The sequence below is a fragment of the Ictidomys tridecemlineatus genome, chromosome 4 (genome assembly GCF_052094955.1).
Source record: "Ictidomys tridecemlineatus isolate mIctTri1 chromosome 4, mIctTri1.hap1, whole genome shotgun sequence".
NCBI classification, from domain to species: Eukaryota; Metazoa; Chordata; class Mammalia; order Rodentia; family Sciuridae; genus Ictidomys; species Ictidomys tridecemlineatus.
The window spans coordinates 7,989,940-8,003,073 of NC_135480.1; the positions used below are offsets into that span (position 1 = coordinate 7,989,940).

The following is a 13,134-nucleotide window of genomic DNA, read 5'->3' on the forward strand; positions in this document are numbered from 1 at the left end:
TGAAGCCATCCTGTAGATATGGCAATAGGGTGGGTGCCAGGGAGCCGGGCACTGGGGGCACGTTCTCTGACAGAGCTGGGTGAGAGAGCTTCAGGGGGTCTGGAGCCCAGAAATGGCAACTGTGCCTTCAGTGGTGGTGAATAGGGTGGTGGGGAGTGAGAACTGGCCCCCGAGGGAGGCTGCCCACAGCTGTGGTGAGCTCTGCCCAGCCAGGCCCTGCCTTGGTGGGCACAGCCCTTCCGTGGGCACAGTGCAGGGAGGATGAGTCAACAGGAACTATGGGAAGCCCCTCCCCCCAGGAAATCCTTGGGGAGCCCCAGGGTTTAACTCTTGTCACTGTGGGGACTCAGGTCAATGTAGGTGGCCAGTGAGAGGGTAGGTACAGCAGTGTGAACTGGGGAGGCTTTTGGAGCAGGGCTGCCTGTGTCTGGAGATGACGACTGTGAACTCTGAGCCAGCAAAAGGGACGTGAGCAGAGATGCCCTGTGGGGAGGAGCGTGAGCCTAGGGGAGGCGCAGTGGCCAGGGACCAGCCAGAGGTGGGAAACCAGAGCTCAGGGCCTCTGGGGATGGGCTCGTCTGTTTGCTCCTTCCTCTGCTCCTCTGCCCAGACTCCCTACCCCTGGGCCAAGACTAGAAACCGGTGGTCATGAGTCTAATGGGGTCTATGGAGAGAGTGGTTCTTGGTTTGTCCTAGAGACAAGCTAGTCCCCAGAGAAGTCCCCTGGTGCATGCAAGTAGCACCTTTGCCCTGAACAGGGCCCTGCGTCACTCAGGGTTGGGGTGGGCCTGGCTGGGATGCCCCCTGCGCCTGACCCCCCAATTCTGCTTCTCCAGTAGGGTCCTTACTGTTCTCCGAGGGGGGGGCCGGGAGAGGAGGAGCCGGAGATGTGCACCAGCCTACCAAAGGTCAGTGACCCCACCGTCTCCAGGGAGCCCAGTCCTCACCCACTGAAGACTATACTTTTAGGAGAGCCGAGTTGGCGCAGGTGCCCCGCTGGGTACCCAGGAGGCCTTCCCTGGGCCTGTACTGCAATGCCAGTCCTGAGGCCCCTGCCCTGGGGCAGAGGGCCCAACCTCCATTTCTTTCTCACAGCCTGTTGTCCTGATGGCTTTCTAGAACACAAATGTCCTTTTCTATGGCAGTTGTCAGGCCTGTCCCTAGAAAATCTCTGTTTCTCTGGGAGCAGGGCAACCCCCCCATTTAACCATCAAATTCTGAAAACCTGCCCAGGGGGCTTCTGGGTGGGAGCTGTGGCTGCTGTGATCTGTGTGTATCATGCACATGGCCTCAGAGGTCCCTCGTGACTCTTGGTGGCAGGGATCGTTGCTTTCATTTTTTACAAATAGGGAAACTGACACTGGCCAAAGCCCCCAAGGCCTGCACGGGGCCCTTCTGCATCTTGGGGCTCTAAGATCTCAGCTCCTTTTTTTTCCACGCTGTGGCTGCCTCTCTTAGGAGAATCTCTTTCCCAAGAAATTTACAGGCCAGTTTGACAGCCCTCAAGGAACTGTGGTGGGTCCAAAGCCTGGTGCTGTCACATCCCATCTGCATCCTTCAGTGTTCTTCTGTCTGCCTGGGTTCCCGCTGTCCCTGCCTGCCTCCAGCAACTTGCCAGTCTCTTTCAGCCACTCAGCTCCCAGGCCAACCTGGACATCTCCCCGAGTACCCTTCATCTACACCTCCGTTAGAGTCGGTCACACTGTCAACTGTCACCCCCACTGCACTGAGCTCGCAGAGGATTGGGGATTTTCATTTGTATCCGCTGACCCCAGCCCCCCAGGCTCTGCACAGTCCCCGCACATGCGTAGGCTGGAGCCCAGCGCACTGTTCTAAATGAGCGAATGGTCTCTGGCCCCAGGAGTCTCATTGACGTTCTCACAAGTAACTACAATACAGCGTGGTCCACGCAAAGAATAGAAAAGTGCAGACTTTGTTCAGAGGAATTAATTTATTCAGAGAGAAAGAGGGAGGGAGGGAGGGAGAGTGAGTGCGCACCTGCGCCTGCGCACATCCACAGAAGTTAGATCCCAGCACAAGAGTGGATCTGTGGGCTGGCTTACGTTTAGGAAGCGGCCCCTGTCTGTTCTTTCTAGATGCCCGCAGCAGCCTGTGCGGTGGGCTGGTGATTAGCTCTCTTCCAGAGGAGAAAAGCTGGGCTTAGAGCTCTTGTATCTTGGCCAAGGTCACAAAGCTGGTGGCGGAGCCAGCACTAGCGCCCAGGTCTTCTTTCTCACATCACACTTCCTCCCCTGGGAGCCATACAAGATGTTACTAGGCAGTAAGTGCCAAACGCGCAGAACAGACAGCTGTAGTGCTCCGGCGCAGGGAGGGGCGAGGGGCGCTGGAGACCTTCCCAGCGGAGGCTCTTGAGCTGGGCCCGGAAAAGAGGCGGCTGCTGCGTCCCCCATTTTCATGGCGCTTGGAAACCCAGGATCACAATAGCTAGTCTCTGACCTTACTCAGGTCCACTGGGGACACTTGTGGGACCACAGACTCCTCGGTGGAGAGAGGTTAACAAGTATCAGCTCTTACTGGCTCCCTGCACCCGGAGCTTGGGAGCTTTAATTGTCAGGTGCTGCTGGGAGTTGTAGTCCCGGCCGCGGTGCAGGAGATGGGGTGGAGCGCCCCCTGGCGCTTCAAGGGCTCAGATCCGGTTCGTGCTCTGCAGCGCACCCTCTGCTACCCTGCATCCTGACCTCAGGAGCATCACCCCACCATCCCTTGAGGTCCTGCCCCTCGGGCTCCCCAAGGTTCTCATCCCTCTTAGTCCTCTGGTTTTCTCTACTGCATTTTCTTACCTCTCTCTGTCCCTCCGCTCTCCATGCTCCCCTTGGCCGCTCCGGGTCTCTTCCCATCTCTGGGCCTGCCTGACAGTCCTCTGGTGTCTCCAGGGACTAGAGCCTATAGTAGGCAGAAGCTGCAGCGGAGTCAGTTTTGCCTTCTCTGCCGGGAGGCCTGGGGCCGAGCTGAGGAGTCGAGGAATGGCCTATTTCTCTGCTCTGTCTTGGCAGCCTGGTCCATCCAGCCCAGTCCTGCCTCTCTCCTTTTTTCTGGCTTCTTTTGTTCTGTCCCAATCACTTTGTCCTGTGACCGCCTAGTTCTTTCTTTTCCTTCGGTCTGACTGGCTCTGTAATGGTATTTTCTTTGATTGTGGTGAAGGTGAGGGAGTGGGAGGGGAGGCCAGGCCTCTGGGCGGGCCTGACCAGTACTTGTGGCAAACCCAAGGTCAAACACATTCCCTTTTCTGGTCCTTGAGCCCCCCGGCTCTGCCACTATCTGAGCAGCAGGCTTGGTTACTATGGAAACAGTAAGGTCCCTGATAGCCTTGGCTTTCATTCCCTGGAGGTCCCTGTTCCCTTTCCTTGTTGGCCCTCTCCCTGTCTCCCTGCCTGTCCCCCAGGGCCTGTCCTTTTCTTTACCCATGGAGCTTCGCATCACCTCTGGTTCCCTTCCAGCCCTGAGCTTGTGTCTCTCCTCTGGTCCTCAATGGCCCATCTTTCTCCTCTCTGCACTGCCGCCCTCTACAGCACCCTCCTGCCCCTTCTTGTCCTACTGGATCCTCACCATTGCCTCTGGTCTCCTAGGCGGACAGAGGGAGGGATTCAGGCTGTCCCAGTGTGTCCCATGCCCCTCCCCCAGCCTTGCTGCCCTGTGGCCTCAGGACACTGGGCCTTGCCAGCTGCAGTGAGGGCTGTGCCAGGCGCTGGGACAGCAGCTGGTGCCTTGGCATCCGGAGACAGTGAGGGCAGAGTCTGTGGGCAGGCTGCCCAGAGAGGGAGGCAGGCTGTGTGAGCAGGGCAGGGGCTCTGCTGGATGTGCACCCAGAGACCCTGCAGCCACACATGGCGCTGCTGCTGAGCCATGGGAGGGCAGCTGCCTCCTGGTGGCCCTGCATACCCCCGGCATGGTGACTGTTCTTTCCTGGGCCTTGGGAATGTCTACTGAGAACCCCTGCACTCCAGTAGCTCAGTCTCTGCACAGACCCTTAGGACACAGCCCTGTTTGCTCTTCACCCACCTGGGAAGGTGGGACGAAGAAAAGGTGTCACTGTTGATTGGCAAGGAGACATAAGCCACTGCCTGAGTCCAGGGCCTCTGGTCTGGCCACTACTCAGGTTCTCTTCCCTCTGCTTGTGTTCTAGCTTGACCCCAACTTCCTGGTCCCAGAGTCAGTGACCTCTTGCTTGTCACCTACTTGCAGGGCACTAGCAATCCCTAAGGGCCTCTCAGAAGTTGCTGCTGCTTAAAAAGTGCCTGGGCTGGGTGCTATGTCCACACACACCTCACAAGCACACAGGTGCACGCACACACCCCACACGTCCCCATGCGTGAAATCCCAGCAGTCCTGCGTCTGCTGCCCGCCTGGCCCACCCAGCATGTCCAGCCCTATACGGCCTTTCAGAGGCTGTCCTCAGGTTGGAGTAGGACGCTGGGGGTGGAGTGAGAGCTGGCATGGTGGCCACCATGGGTGCTCTGCACAGTGCAGCTGCCTGGTGCATACCCCTGTCACCTGCATTGTCTTCCTGTTGTCTTACCCCTGTCCTTTCCCTTCCCACTATTTCCTATCCTCCTGTCTGCTCAGTGCTGCACAGTAGGCTTACCAGCCCCATCCCAAATGGTAAGGCCTGAAACCATCCCTGGGCACTGAGAATGTCCGTCACCTGGGGAGGCAGGAAGGGGAGGTGGGCTGCATTCGGGGGACCCTTGGTGTCCCAGTCCTAGGGAGGAACCAGATAGAGCTTCTTGTCTCTGTCCGACATCTCTTTGCTAAGGAGGTGGCCGACGGGAGGGTTGATGTAGGGAGATGGCGAGGACTGTCCGCTCTGCCTGGCCCTGTGGCAGCTTAATTGTCAGCTGTCAGTGTAAGAGCCACTTAGCAGCCTCTGGCTTTGGAAATGGACCTGGGGGGAAGTTGGTTTTTGACAGCAAAGATGGCCAGGCCCAGGGAGGAGGGTTGGGAAGCTGAGGAGGGGGAAGGGGCCTAGAGCTCAGAGGTGGGACTGCAGGACTCCCGGTGCCCAGGACTGGAGTGTGGGTGGCTGGAGGGGAAGACGGAGCCTCTGGCAGAGCCGGCTTCACTCAGCCTTCTCCCCTTTTCCCAACCACTGCGTCCAGGCAAGGAGGAGTTTGTGGCGACCTTCAAAGGCAATGAGTTCTTCTGCTATGACCTGTCACACAACCCGATCCAGAGCAGCACTGACGAGATCACGCTGGCCTTCCGCACCCTGCAGCGCAACGGGCTGATGCTGCACACGGGCAAGTCGGCCGACTATGTCAACCTGTCCCTCAAGTCCGGGGCTGTCTGGCTGGTCATCAACCTAGGCTCGGGTGCCTTTGAGGCCCTTGTGGAACCCGTCAACGGCAAGTTCAACGACAACGCCTGGCACGACGTCAGGGTCACCCGAAACCTGCGCCAGGTAGGGGGAGCAAGAAGAAGGCCAGGGTCAGCTGCATCTGGGACAGAACACAGGTGGAGAGAAGGCTGCGAGGGTGCGGTGGGAGGGACCAGGACCGGGTAGGAAGGCGTGGCTCTGGAGAAGAGCAGGACTTGGGGCCGTGGGGGCCCAGATTGTGGCCATAGCTGTGTGGCAGGCTTCAGAGACTCAGCAGTAGGGAGTCCAGCTGAGGATCCCGGGCAGGGTCCTTAGGCCGGGGCGAGGGCTGGGCTCTGGTTGGTGGGAGCAGCTGGGGGCTCCAGGACTGGGGCTCAGGAGTCAGGTGATGGGCAGGAGGGCATGTCAGGAGACGAGGTGTGAGCTAGGCCTGACTGAGGGGCGGGGGCTCATGGGGCAGGGAGGGGTCCTCTGAGTGAGCAGGCTCTGACCTGGTGGAGCAAGTGTGTGACCCAGCTGTAGGCTGGGGCCGAGGCTTCCCTAGGGCAGAGCCAGAGCCAGAGCCAGAGGAGAGGGGGATGAGGCAGCCCGTGAGGGATGAGGGAACGGGACCTGCCCTTCCTCTCTTGCAAGGAACCAGGCTCTCCGAGCGGCCGTGCTGGCCTCTGTCTCTGGCTCCTGGTACTCGGAGGAGAGCCTTCCGGGTCAGCCCTGCTTACAGGACAGTGTGGGCAGGTGCCCTCGGCTTCTGTTCCCAGACTCACCCACAGGACAGGTGCTCTCAGGACCTGCCTTTCCATCTCTCACAGGCCCGTGGTGACCGTTGCAGGTGAGGCCATCTCTCTGGCCAGGCTCTGCTTGACAGGAGCCTCACAGCTAGTTTCCTGCCCCAGAAAGTTCCCGCCTCCATTCCGGTTCAGACTGGCTCTTGCTCCTGAGCAGAAGCCCGGGAGCCTCCTGCGGGGCTCTGTCTCCACTCCTGGCTGTCCCCTGCTTACTCATGTCCTGGGTCCTGGGTCTTGTGCACTGTCTGGGTCTCTCAGTCTCACGGCTACAGCAGCAAAGCTCTTCTAGCCCCCTCCCTTGAGGACCAAGTGCAACGGGATCCGCACCAGCGCCGCCCGCCCAGGCCCCATCCTGCTGCTCTGTGGCCTGTCTCTGGCCCCATCTTCTTTGGACTTCCTGGTTCTAGTTGGATGGTGGCTCACCTTCCCTCCTGCTCTTCCTTGTCATCACTGTGTCCCCCCCACACACATAGAAAGGCTCTGCAGGGGGACTCAGAGCTCCGGCCGTCCTCCTCCTCCTCTGACCTGTTTGACATGGGATGATGATCTAATGGGGATTCCTCCTCCTTCATGCTGCTCCCTCTTGCTGCCACAAGGCCTGTGACTAATCCCACTGCTCTTTTGGGAGCCTGCTGCGACCTGTCGCAGTCCAGCTCCTACTGATGCACCTGTCCTCAGTGGCCCTGCGTTCTGAAGGGCGACATGCTTGGTGGAGTCACTCCTCTTCCGTCCAGTGCCCCTCGTGTCATATCATCCATTAACCAGTCGGAGGCTTGTCGCACGCATCCGAGCACACCCTAGTGTGTCACGTGCATTTATGATGCTTTCCGGTGCCACGTGCATTTTATCAGGGAGCAGGAAGTCGTCTTTGGTGCTGCTTGCTCACTAGCCCTCCCTGGGACCATGCTGTCACCTTGCCTTTGGCAAGACGCTGCACACCCACAGTTCCTATGCGCATGTCATTTGGTCAACAAATATGGTACATCACACTGGGTAGAGGGAAAGAGACCTGGTTCTTGCCCTTCTGGGACCTCAGCTCTTGAGGGGACAGGATGGAACTGTTGAGGGCGAACAGAGCGAGACCGTGTGAGGCCGGGGGGTGGGGGTGGGGCGGGGGGGGGCAGCAACGGCTTCAACAGTCTGGAAACTCGAATACCCGGGGAGGGAGGGGTCGGTGGCCAGGGCAGGTAGGAAACCCACCGGGTGATACATGGCCTCTGCACTCTTGAGTGTTGACAGTAACCCAGGGTCACCCCTTCCTGCGACGTGCAGTCATGGGTCCGAGCTGATGACTGATGGAAATCCCCGAGTGGCCCTAAATTGTTCTACCAGGTGGCTCAGAGCAGGTCACACGGACCCAAAGGCAGGGCCTCCAGGCCACACGGGGTGTCTGCTTAAAGACTTCGATTGAGCGCCCTCTTGAAGAAGGGTTTGGGGGATTTGATTGAACTCCTGCACCCAGACCCCTCCCGTAAGTGAGAGGTACAAGAACTGCATTCGGGCAGCCCTCCTGGCCAGCCCCTGGGCCACACTCTGGTGCCCCAAACTTGGCCCTGGTTTAGCCTGTGGCCAACTGCATCCTTGCCCTGGCCTTCCCCTTCCTGTTTTTCAGGACTTCCAAAAGTGACTTCTTGGGCAACCTCTATTGGTCCCCTCTCGCCCTGCGAGAGCTCTGTTTCTTTTCTTCCCACATGAATAAATCCCATTCTCTTGCACTCAAAATACTACTACTAATAACAACCAATAATGATTTTTTTTTTGGATTCTATTGCTCCTACAGCAACATTCTCTCAATTGTTTAATCTCACTGTCCCCAGGAGACATTTGCCAGTATCTGGAGACCTTTTAGATTATTGTAACTCAGGGGGTGCTACTGGCATGTTGTGGGTAGAGGCCAGGACTCTGCTAACATCATACAGTTCACAGGACAGCCCTCGGCCACAAGGAATCATCTGACCCCAAATATCAGGACCTGCTGGGGAGAAACCCTGTTCAAGCAAGTCTGCGCTGTGTCTGGGTGACATCCTGGCATTGGAAAAATCCTTCTGTGATCAGAAGGGTGATGTGGGGTCGGGTGGCTTGCACCAATGTTCTGTCTCCCTTAAGTTTTATGGGCCAGAAGCCCAGGGCAGAGAGGTAATTTAGGGAATGACAGCTGCCTCCAGGTCTGTGGGGTGGGTAGCCAGAATCTGAGAACCCTGTGGCTCACACCCAGGGCTCTGCCTTTCCTTCTGCTTCTGCAGCTATGGAAATGGGTCAAAGGTCAACTCCAAAGACAGGGAGGAGGCCAAAATTTCCTCCTTGTACTCCTGGATCATGTTATAATCCCTGGAATCATCTAGACATTCTTAGAACATAGTAATTAGGACCAGAAGGGGCCCTACTCAGAGAGCATCTTCCTTTCCTTTCAAACCTCGCTTTTGAAGCCACTGTGACAGTCAGTTCTCTTGGGGGATCTTGGCAGGAATGATTACCTCTGAGAATTCCCTGAGGCCTATTTTTAATCCTGGGCCCCAATCTGCTTCTATCCCCAGTATGCCTCCCAACTACCTCCCACCACCGTGTAAGTAAAATGTGCAAATCCGTTCATCCTTCTCTGGAACCAGAGTTGGAAGACAAGATGGTTACCAAAGTGTCACATGGTGCTGCCACTTATCCAGCTTGGATGACGCCTCTTCTCAGTGCAGAGACTTTCAGGAGCACCTCTGGGCCAGGGATGGAGTCCTTCAAGGACAGATCCCTTAAGTTTGGAATCCCAAAGGATGGGGCCCAAGCGATGCAGTTTCTGAAGGAGGGACTTCCTATGGCTAGCGTCCCCCAAGGAGGGAGCCCGTCCTCAGGGATGGAGTCCCCCTGCATGGAGTCCCGGAGGATAGAATCCCCAAGGTTGGAGCCCCAGTGACGGAATGCCCAAACATAGAGTCCCCTAAGAATCGAGTTCCCCAAGGACACCACCCATTCACCCTCCCCTCTGCCTGGCAAGACTCTAGGGCTGGGGTTTGGGTCTGCAGGCTGGGTTCAAATCCCAGCTCTGCCACTTGTTCTGAGTGACTTTAGGTGAGTAATACAATGTCTGAGCTGCAGTTCCTCACAGGCAAAGTGGGAAGGAGTCTTCCCGGGGCTGAAGTAACGCCTCGAAGCCTCTGGCACGTGGCTGGCATGGTTTACACACTGAAGGGCCCACGGCGGCCAAGATCATGAGCTGGGCCCCCCCACGGCACCCTGCCAGTTCTTCAGACCCAGCTTCAATGCCGCCTTCTTCCCGAAACCTTCCTTGATCCATCCCCCCCGCCAGGCGCCGTTCTCCCCTTGTTCTTGGAGACCTGGGAACCTGGTGTCCTCGCGCTCTTGTCACATTCTGACCGTGTGTCGTTAGGTGTGTTCATGTCTTATCTCTGCAAACCGAGGGCTTGACTCCAGCCTCTATTGTTTTCTAGTCCTCTTCCTGATTCAGCTGGTTGATGAGATCGTGGACCTGAGGACCGGGTCCAAAATGGGCGGATCTGACTACTTCCCCTACCTCTTGTCCTCCTGGAGGAAACTCCCACGGGCTTCACGAGACCAGGAGAAAGCCTGTCTCACTGCTCTGAGTTCCTCAGGGCTTCATCCTCCGTCAAAGCATTTCTCAGGTCACACCAGAACCTCTCTCTTCCTCCAACCCTCAAGTTCAAGAGTCCCATTCCTTTTTTTTGTATCTCACTTGGTTTTTATAGCAATTCCGTGAGTGCAGAGATTTATCCCCGTTGTACTGATGAGGAAACCGAGACTTGGGCGGAAATGGTGGAATCGGAATTCTGTCTGACTCTGAAGCCGCTTTGTTTCTCTGCCTCCCAGGGAGGGCCTGGTGGTGGGCACTGGTGCGAAATGCAAAGGAGGTTATAGCTCCTCTTGTAGTACTGTCCTTCTCAAACGTTCCCAGATCTCAAACCCATTAGAATGTTCAGCTCCCGTCTTTGAAAAATGGCCTCCCCTTATCTCTGAGCGCAGCGGGTTCCTCTTCTTTGTCTCAAGCTTCTCTTGCTCGTGCTCCACAGAGACCGTCTTCATCCCAGATTCCTGTGATTCGTGCCTATAATTCCCTCTTGGCTTTCTGGAGGGGGCTGGAGCTACCCTCAGAGTCCAGGAGGAGGTAGAGTGTGGTTTTATCTACAGGCCCTTGGTCATGGAAAGTCACCCCTCGCTAGGGTGACGCACTTCTCCCCTTGTGACTGTGATGCCCTCCTCCCTCATCAGACCTTGCCATCCCTGTCCTCCTGGGCTCTGTGAGAGGACAGGGCCTCCTGTGCTCATCTGCGAATCTGAAGGCTCAGCTCTCGAGGTCTTGGCCTCTGGAAAGGCCTGGGGTGCTGTGTCTCCCTTCCCCGTGCTCTGTCACAGGCCACCGGGAATGGCAGCCAGTGGAAACTCCGGTCTGGTACCTGACCACATTTCCCCCTTGATCATGATCACTATGTGGCGAACAGAGTTCTGGATCCTAAACCTCTAGGTCTCGGGGGACCCTGCCTCACCACTCCAACTCTGCTATTTTTCAGAGGAAGCCTGGATCTTTTGACAAACTAGGGGCAGTCCCAGGCTTTGAACTCACGTCTCTTCCCTCTCAATCCTGGTTTTAATTTGTATTCTACTTCTCACAGTGGGACCTTCTTGCTGGGTGCGATCGTACACAACTGTAGTCCCAGAAAGTCCAGAGTCCCAGCAGGAGGGTCCCAAGTTGGAGGCCAGCCTCAGCAACTTAGCAAGACCCTCAGTGACTTAGTGAGATGAGATCTTCAGATTCCGGAAGAAAAGGACTTGGGCTGTGGCCCAGTGGTAAAGCACCCCTGGGTTCAATTCTTATTTCCGGGCACCCGCCCTCCAGAAAAGGACTTTCTTTGTGAATATCAAAAAATAATTTTTTGTGTTTTATTCTTCACAACCGGTTCTTTTTTTTTAATATTTAGTTTTGAGTTACAGGTGGACACAGTATCTTTTTTAAATTTTTTATGTGGTACTGAGGATCGAACCTAGTGCCTCACGCAGGCTAGCAGAGCGCTCTACCTCTGAGCCACAACCCCAGCCCCTTCACAACCAGTTCTCCTTCAAAAAGAATGGTACTTGGATTTTATTAATGTATGTCTGTATGCATGTACTACCAGGGCCTAGGGGCACTCAACCACTGAGCCACATCCCCAGCCCTTTGATATTTTATTCTGAGACAGTGTCTCACTAAGTTACTTAGGGCTTTGCTAAGTTTCTGAGGCTGGCTTTGAGCTCTTGATCCTCCTGCCTCAGCCTCTGGAGCTGCTGGGATGACAGGTGTGCACCACCAGAACTTGGATTTTTACCCATCCCGCCCCTGCTTTGTCCAGCTGATAGTGATATCAGACAACTCCAACCCTCTTGGGCCCTATGGGCTTAAGTGCCCTGAAGCTAACTGTCCCTTGTTGTGACCAGCTGGCTTCTTCATTCCATGACAGTCCTACCGACCAGCAGTGCTGATCCTCCACCGCACATGATGTTGTCCTCCAGTCCCACACCCGCCATTCCACTCTTGTGTTACGTCAACTGCTTCCAATCAGTAATAATTCATATTGGTGATCCAACACCTCTAGCTGCTCAATATCCAATTCTGTTATTTTTAATTATACCAGGCCCTTATTAATTGTCTTACTGAATGAGACTTGTGCCCACTGGTTATAACAACCCTTTAACTAATGGATCTGTGCCTAGATCCACCCCCCGCCTCCTGCAGTCAGTCTCTGGTGTGTAGCTGGGTATTAATGGAACAGCATCCCGCATCTCCGATGCTCCTTAGTCAAGCTGCCTCAGCCTCTTGGACATCTCCTCACCAGGGACCAGGGTATTTTGAAGGTGGTTGATGCTCCAGTCCTTGGCAATGGGAAGAGAAGACTAGCTCAGAAGCAGATGGGGGTTGGGGGACTTCAGAGACCAGAGGAGAAGGTCCAGCTTACAGTCCAGGGAGGAGTCAGGGGTTTGGGAGATAGCAGGGCTCGGTTCCCTTCTGTGGGTGTGAGGGAGTGACGTCCCGGTGCTGGCTCTGTGAAGCTGAGGGTCTCCAGGGAAGAGGGCTGGCTGCTGGGATGGCCCCACCAGTTCCAGGGGCTTGCGGGGTGGTGACGGTGGGCATTTAATTTGGGGGGGTTGGTCTCACAGAGGAGAGTGAGAGGGGGTGATGGGACAACTGAAGACCTGGGGGGCTTTGGGGGCAGGAAGGAAGGGAGGTGGGCTCTGGGAAAGTTCAGGTGGGCAGGCAGGGAGAGTCAGCACGGGTGGGGGCCGGGAGGGCAAGGGAGGTGGGTGTGGGGTGTGGGGTCTCTGCCAGCCCACGGTGGGCAGGGTATCCTTTCCTCTCCTCTGATGGCGACTCACTGTCTTCCTTTCTCAAGGAAGAAAAGCAAGAAAAAAAATAACAAAGACCAAATAATAGAGAAAGGGAGAAGTCGCCCCTCTCTCCCAGCAGCTCCCCGGATCTATTCACCTTCCCTGTCCCCAGGAAAAGCAGACGCCCATGTCCCCTCCTGTGCTCCTTGGGAACCGCTTCCTTTGGCCTCCAAATGAAACTGCCTCTCATTCTTGCCAGCCCTTTGGTTCTCTGGGGGCACTGCCCACTCTTCTCCCAGCCCGACAGCCAGCTGGCCCATCACCAACCAGTTAACCCATTAACCCGACATGGCCACCGGTCAGCCAGTTGGCCAGCACCAGCTCACTCCTTAGCCAGGTCTCTGGAAGACCATCTGGTTGACCAGTCAGCCAACAAACCCATCGTCCATTACCCGAGTCAGCAGCCCACCCCTCGCACCCTCGCTCCCTCCCGCCTTCCCTGATCCCTGACATCTCAGCCAACAGGACCTACTAATACCGCATCACTGGGTCTGCTTCTTAACCCTGCCTCCCTCCCCTCTGTTGGAAAACCCCGTTGCCGACTCTGTGTGTGTTACTAACACGCTTATAACCCGGGGGACCAAGGGACGGGCAGGGACAGGTGGGGCAAGGTATGAGTGACAACCTAACTAA

The 13,134-nt window shown here is 56.4% G+C and overlaps 1 protein-coding gene across 37 annotated transcripts in view; it reads left to right on the forward strand.

Moving 5' to 3' along the window:
* The window catches only part of Nrxn2 (neurexin 2), a 105,244-nt gene that overhangs the window by 27,803 nt on the left and 64,307 nt on the right, over nt 1-13,134 (forward strand). For 21 of the 37 annotated variants that reach the window (XM_078045689.1, XM_078045710.1, XM_078045702.1 and 18 more), the window contains 2 exons: nt 837-908; nt 5,118-5,419. In XM_078045689.1, the coding sequence (XP_077901815.1) occupies nt 837-908; nt 5,118-5,419 (374 nt within the window). Of the gene's footprint in view, nt 1-836; nt 909-4,439; nt 4,621-5,117; nt 5,420-13,134 lie in introns of those variants that run through there. The other 16 variants (XM_078045700.1, XM_078045703.1, XM_078045709.1 and 13 more) reach the window with 3 other exon arrangements.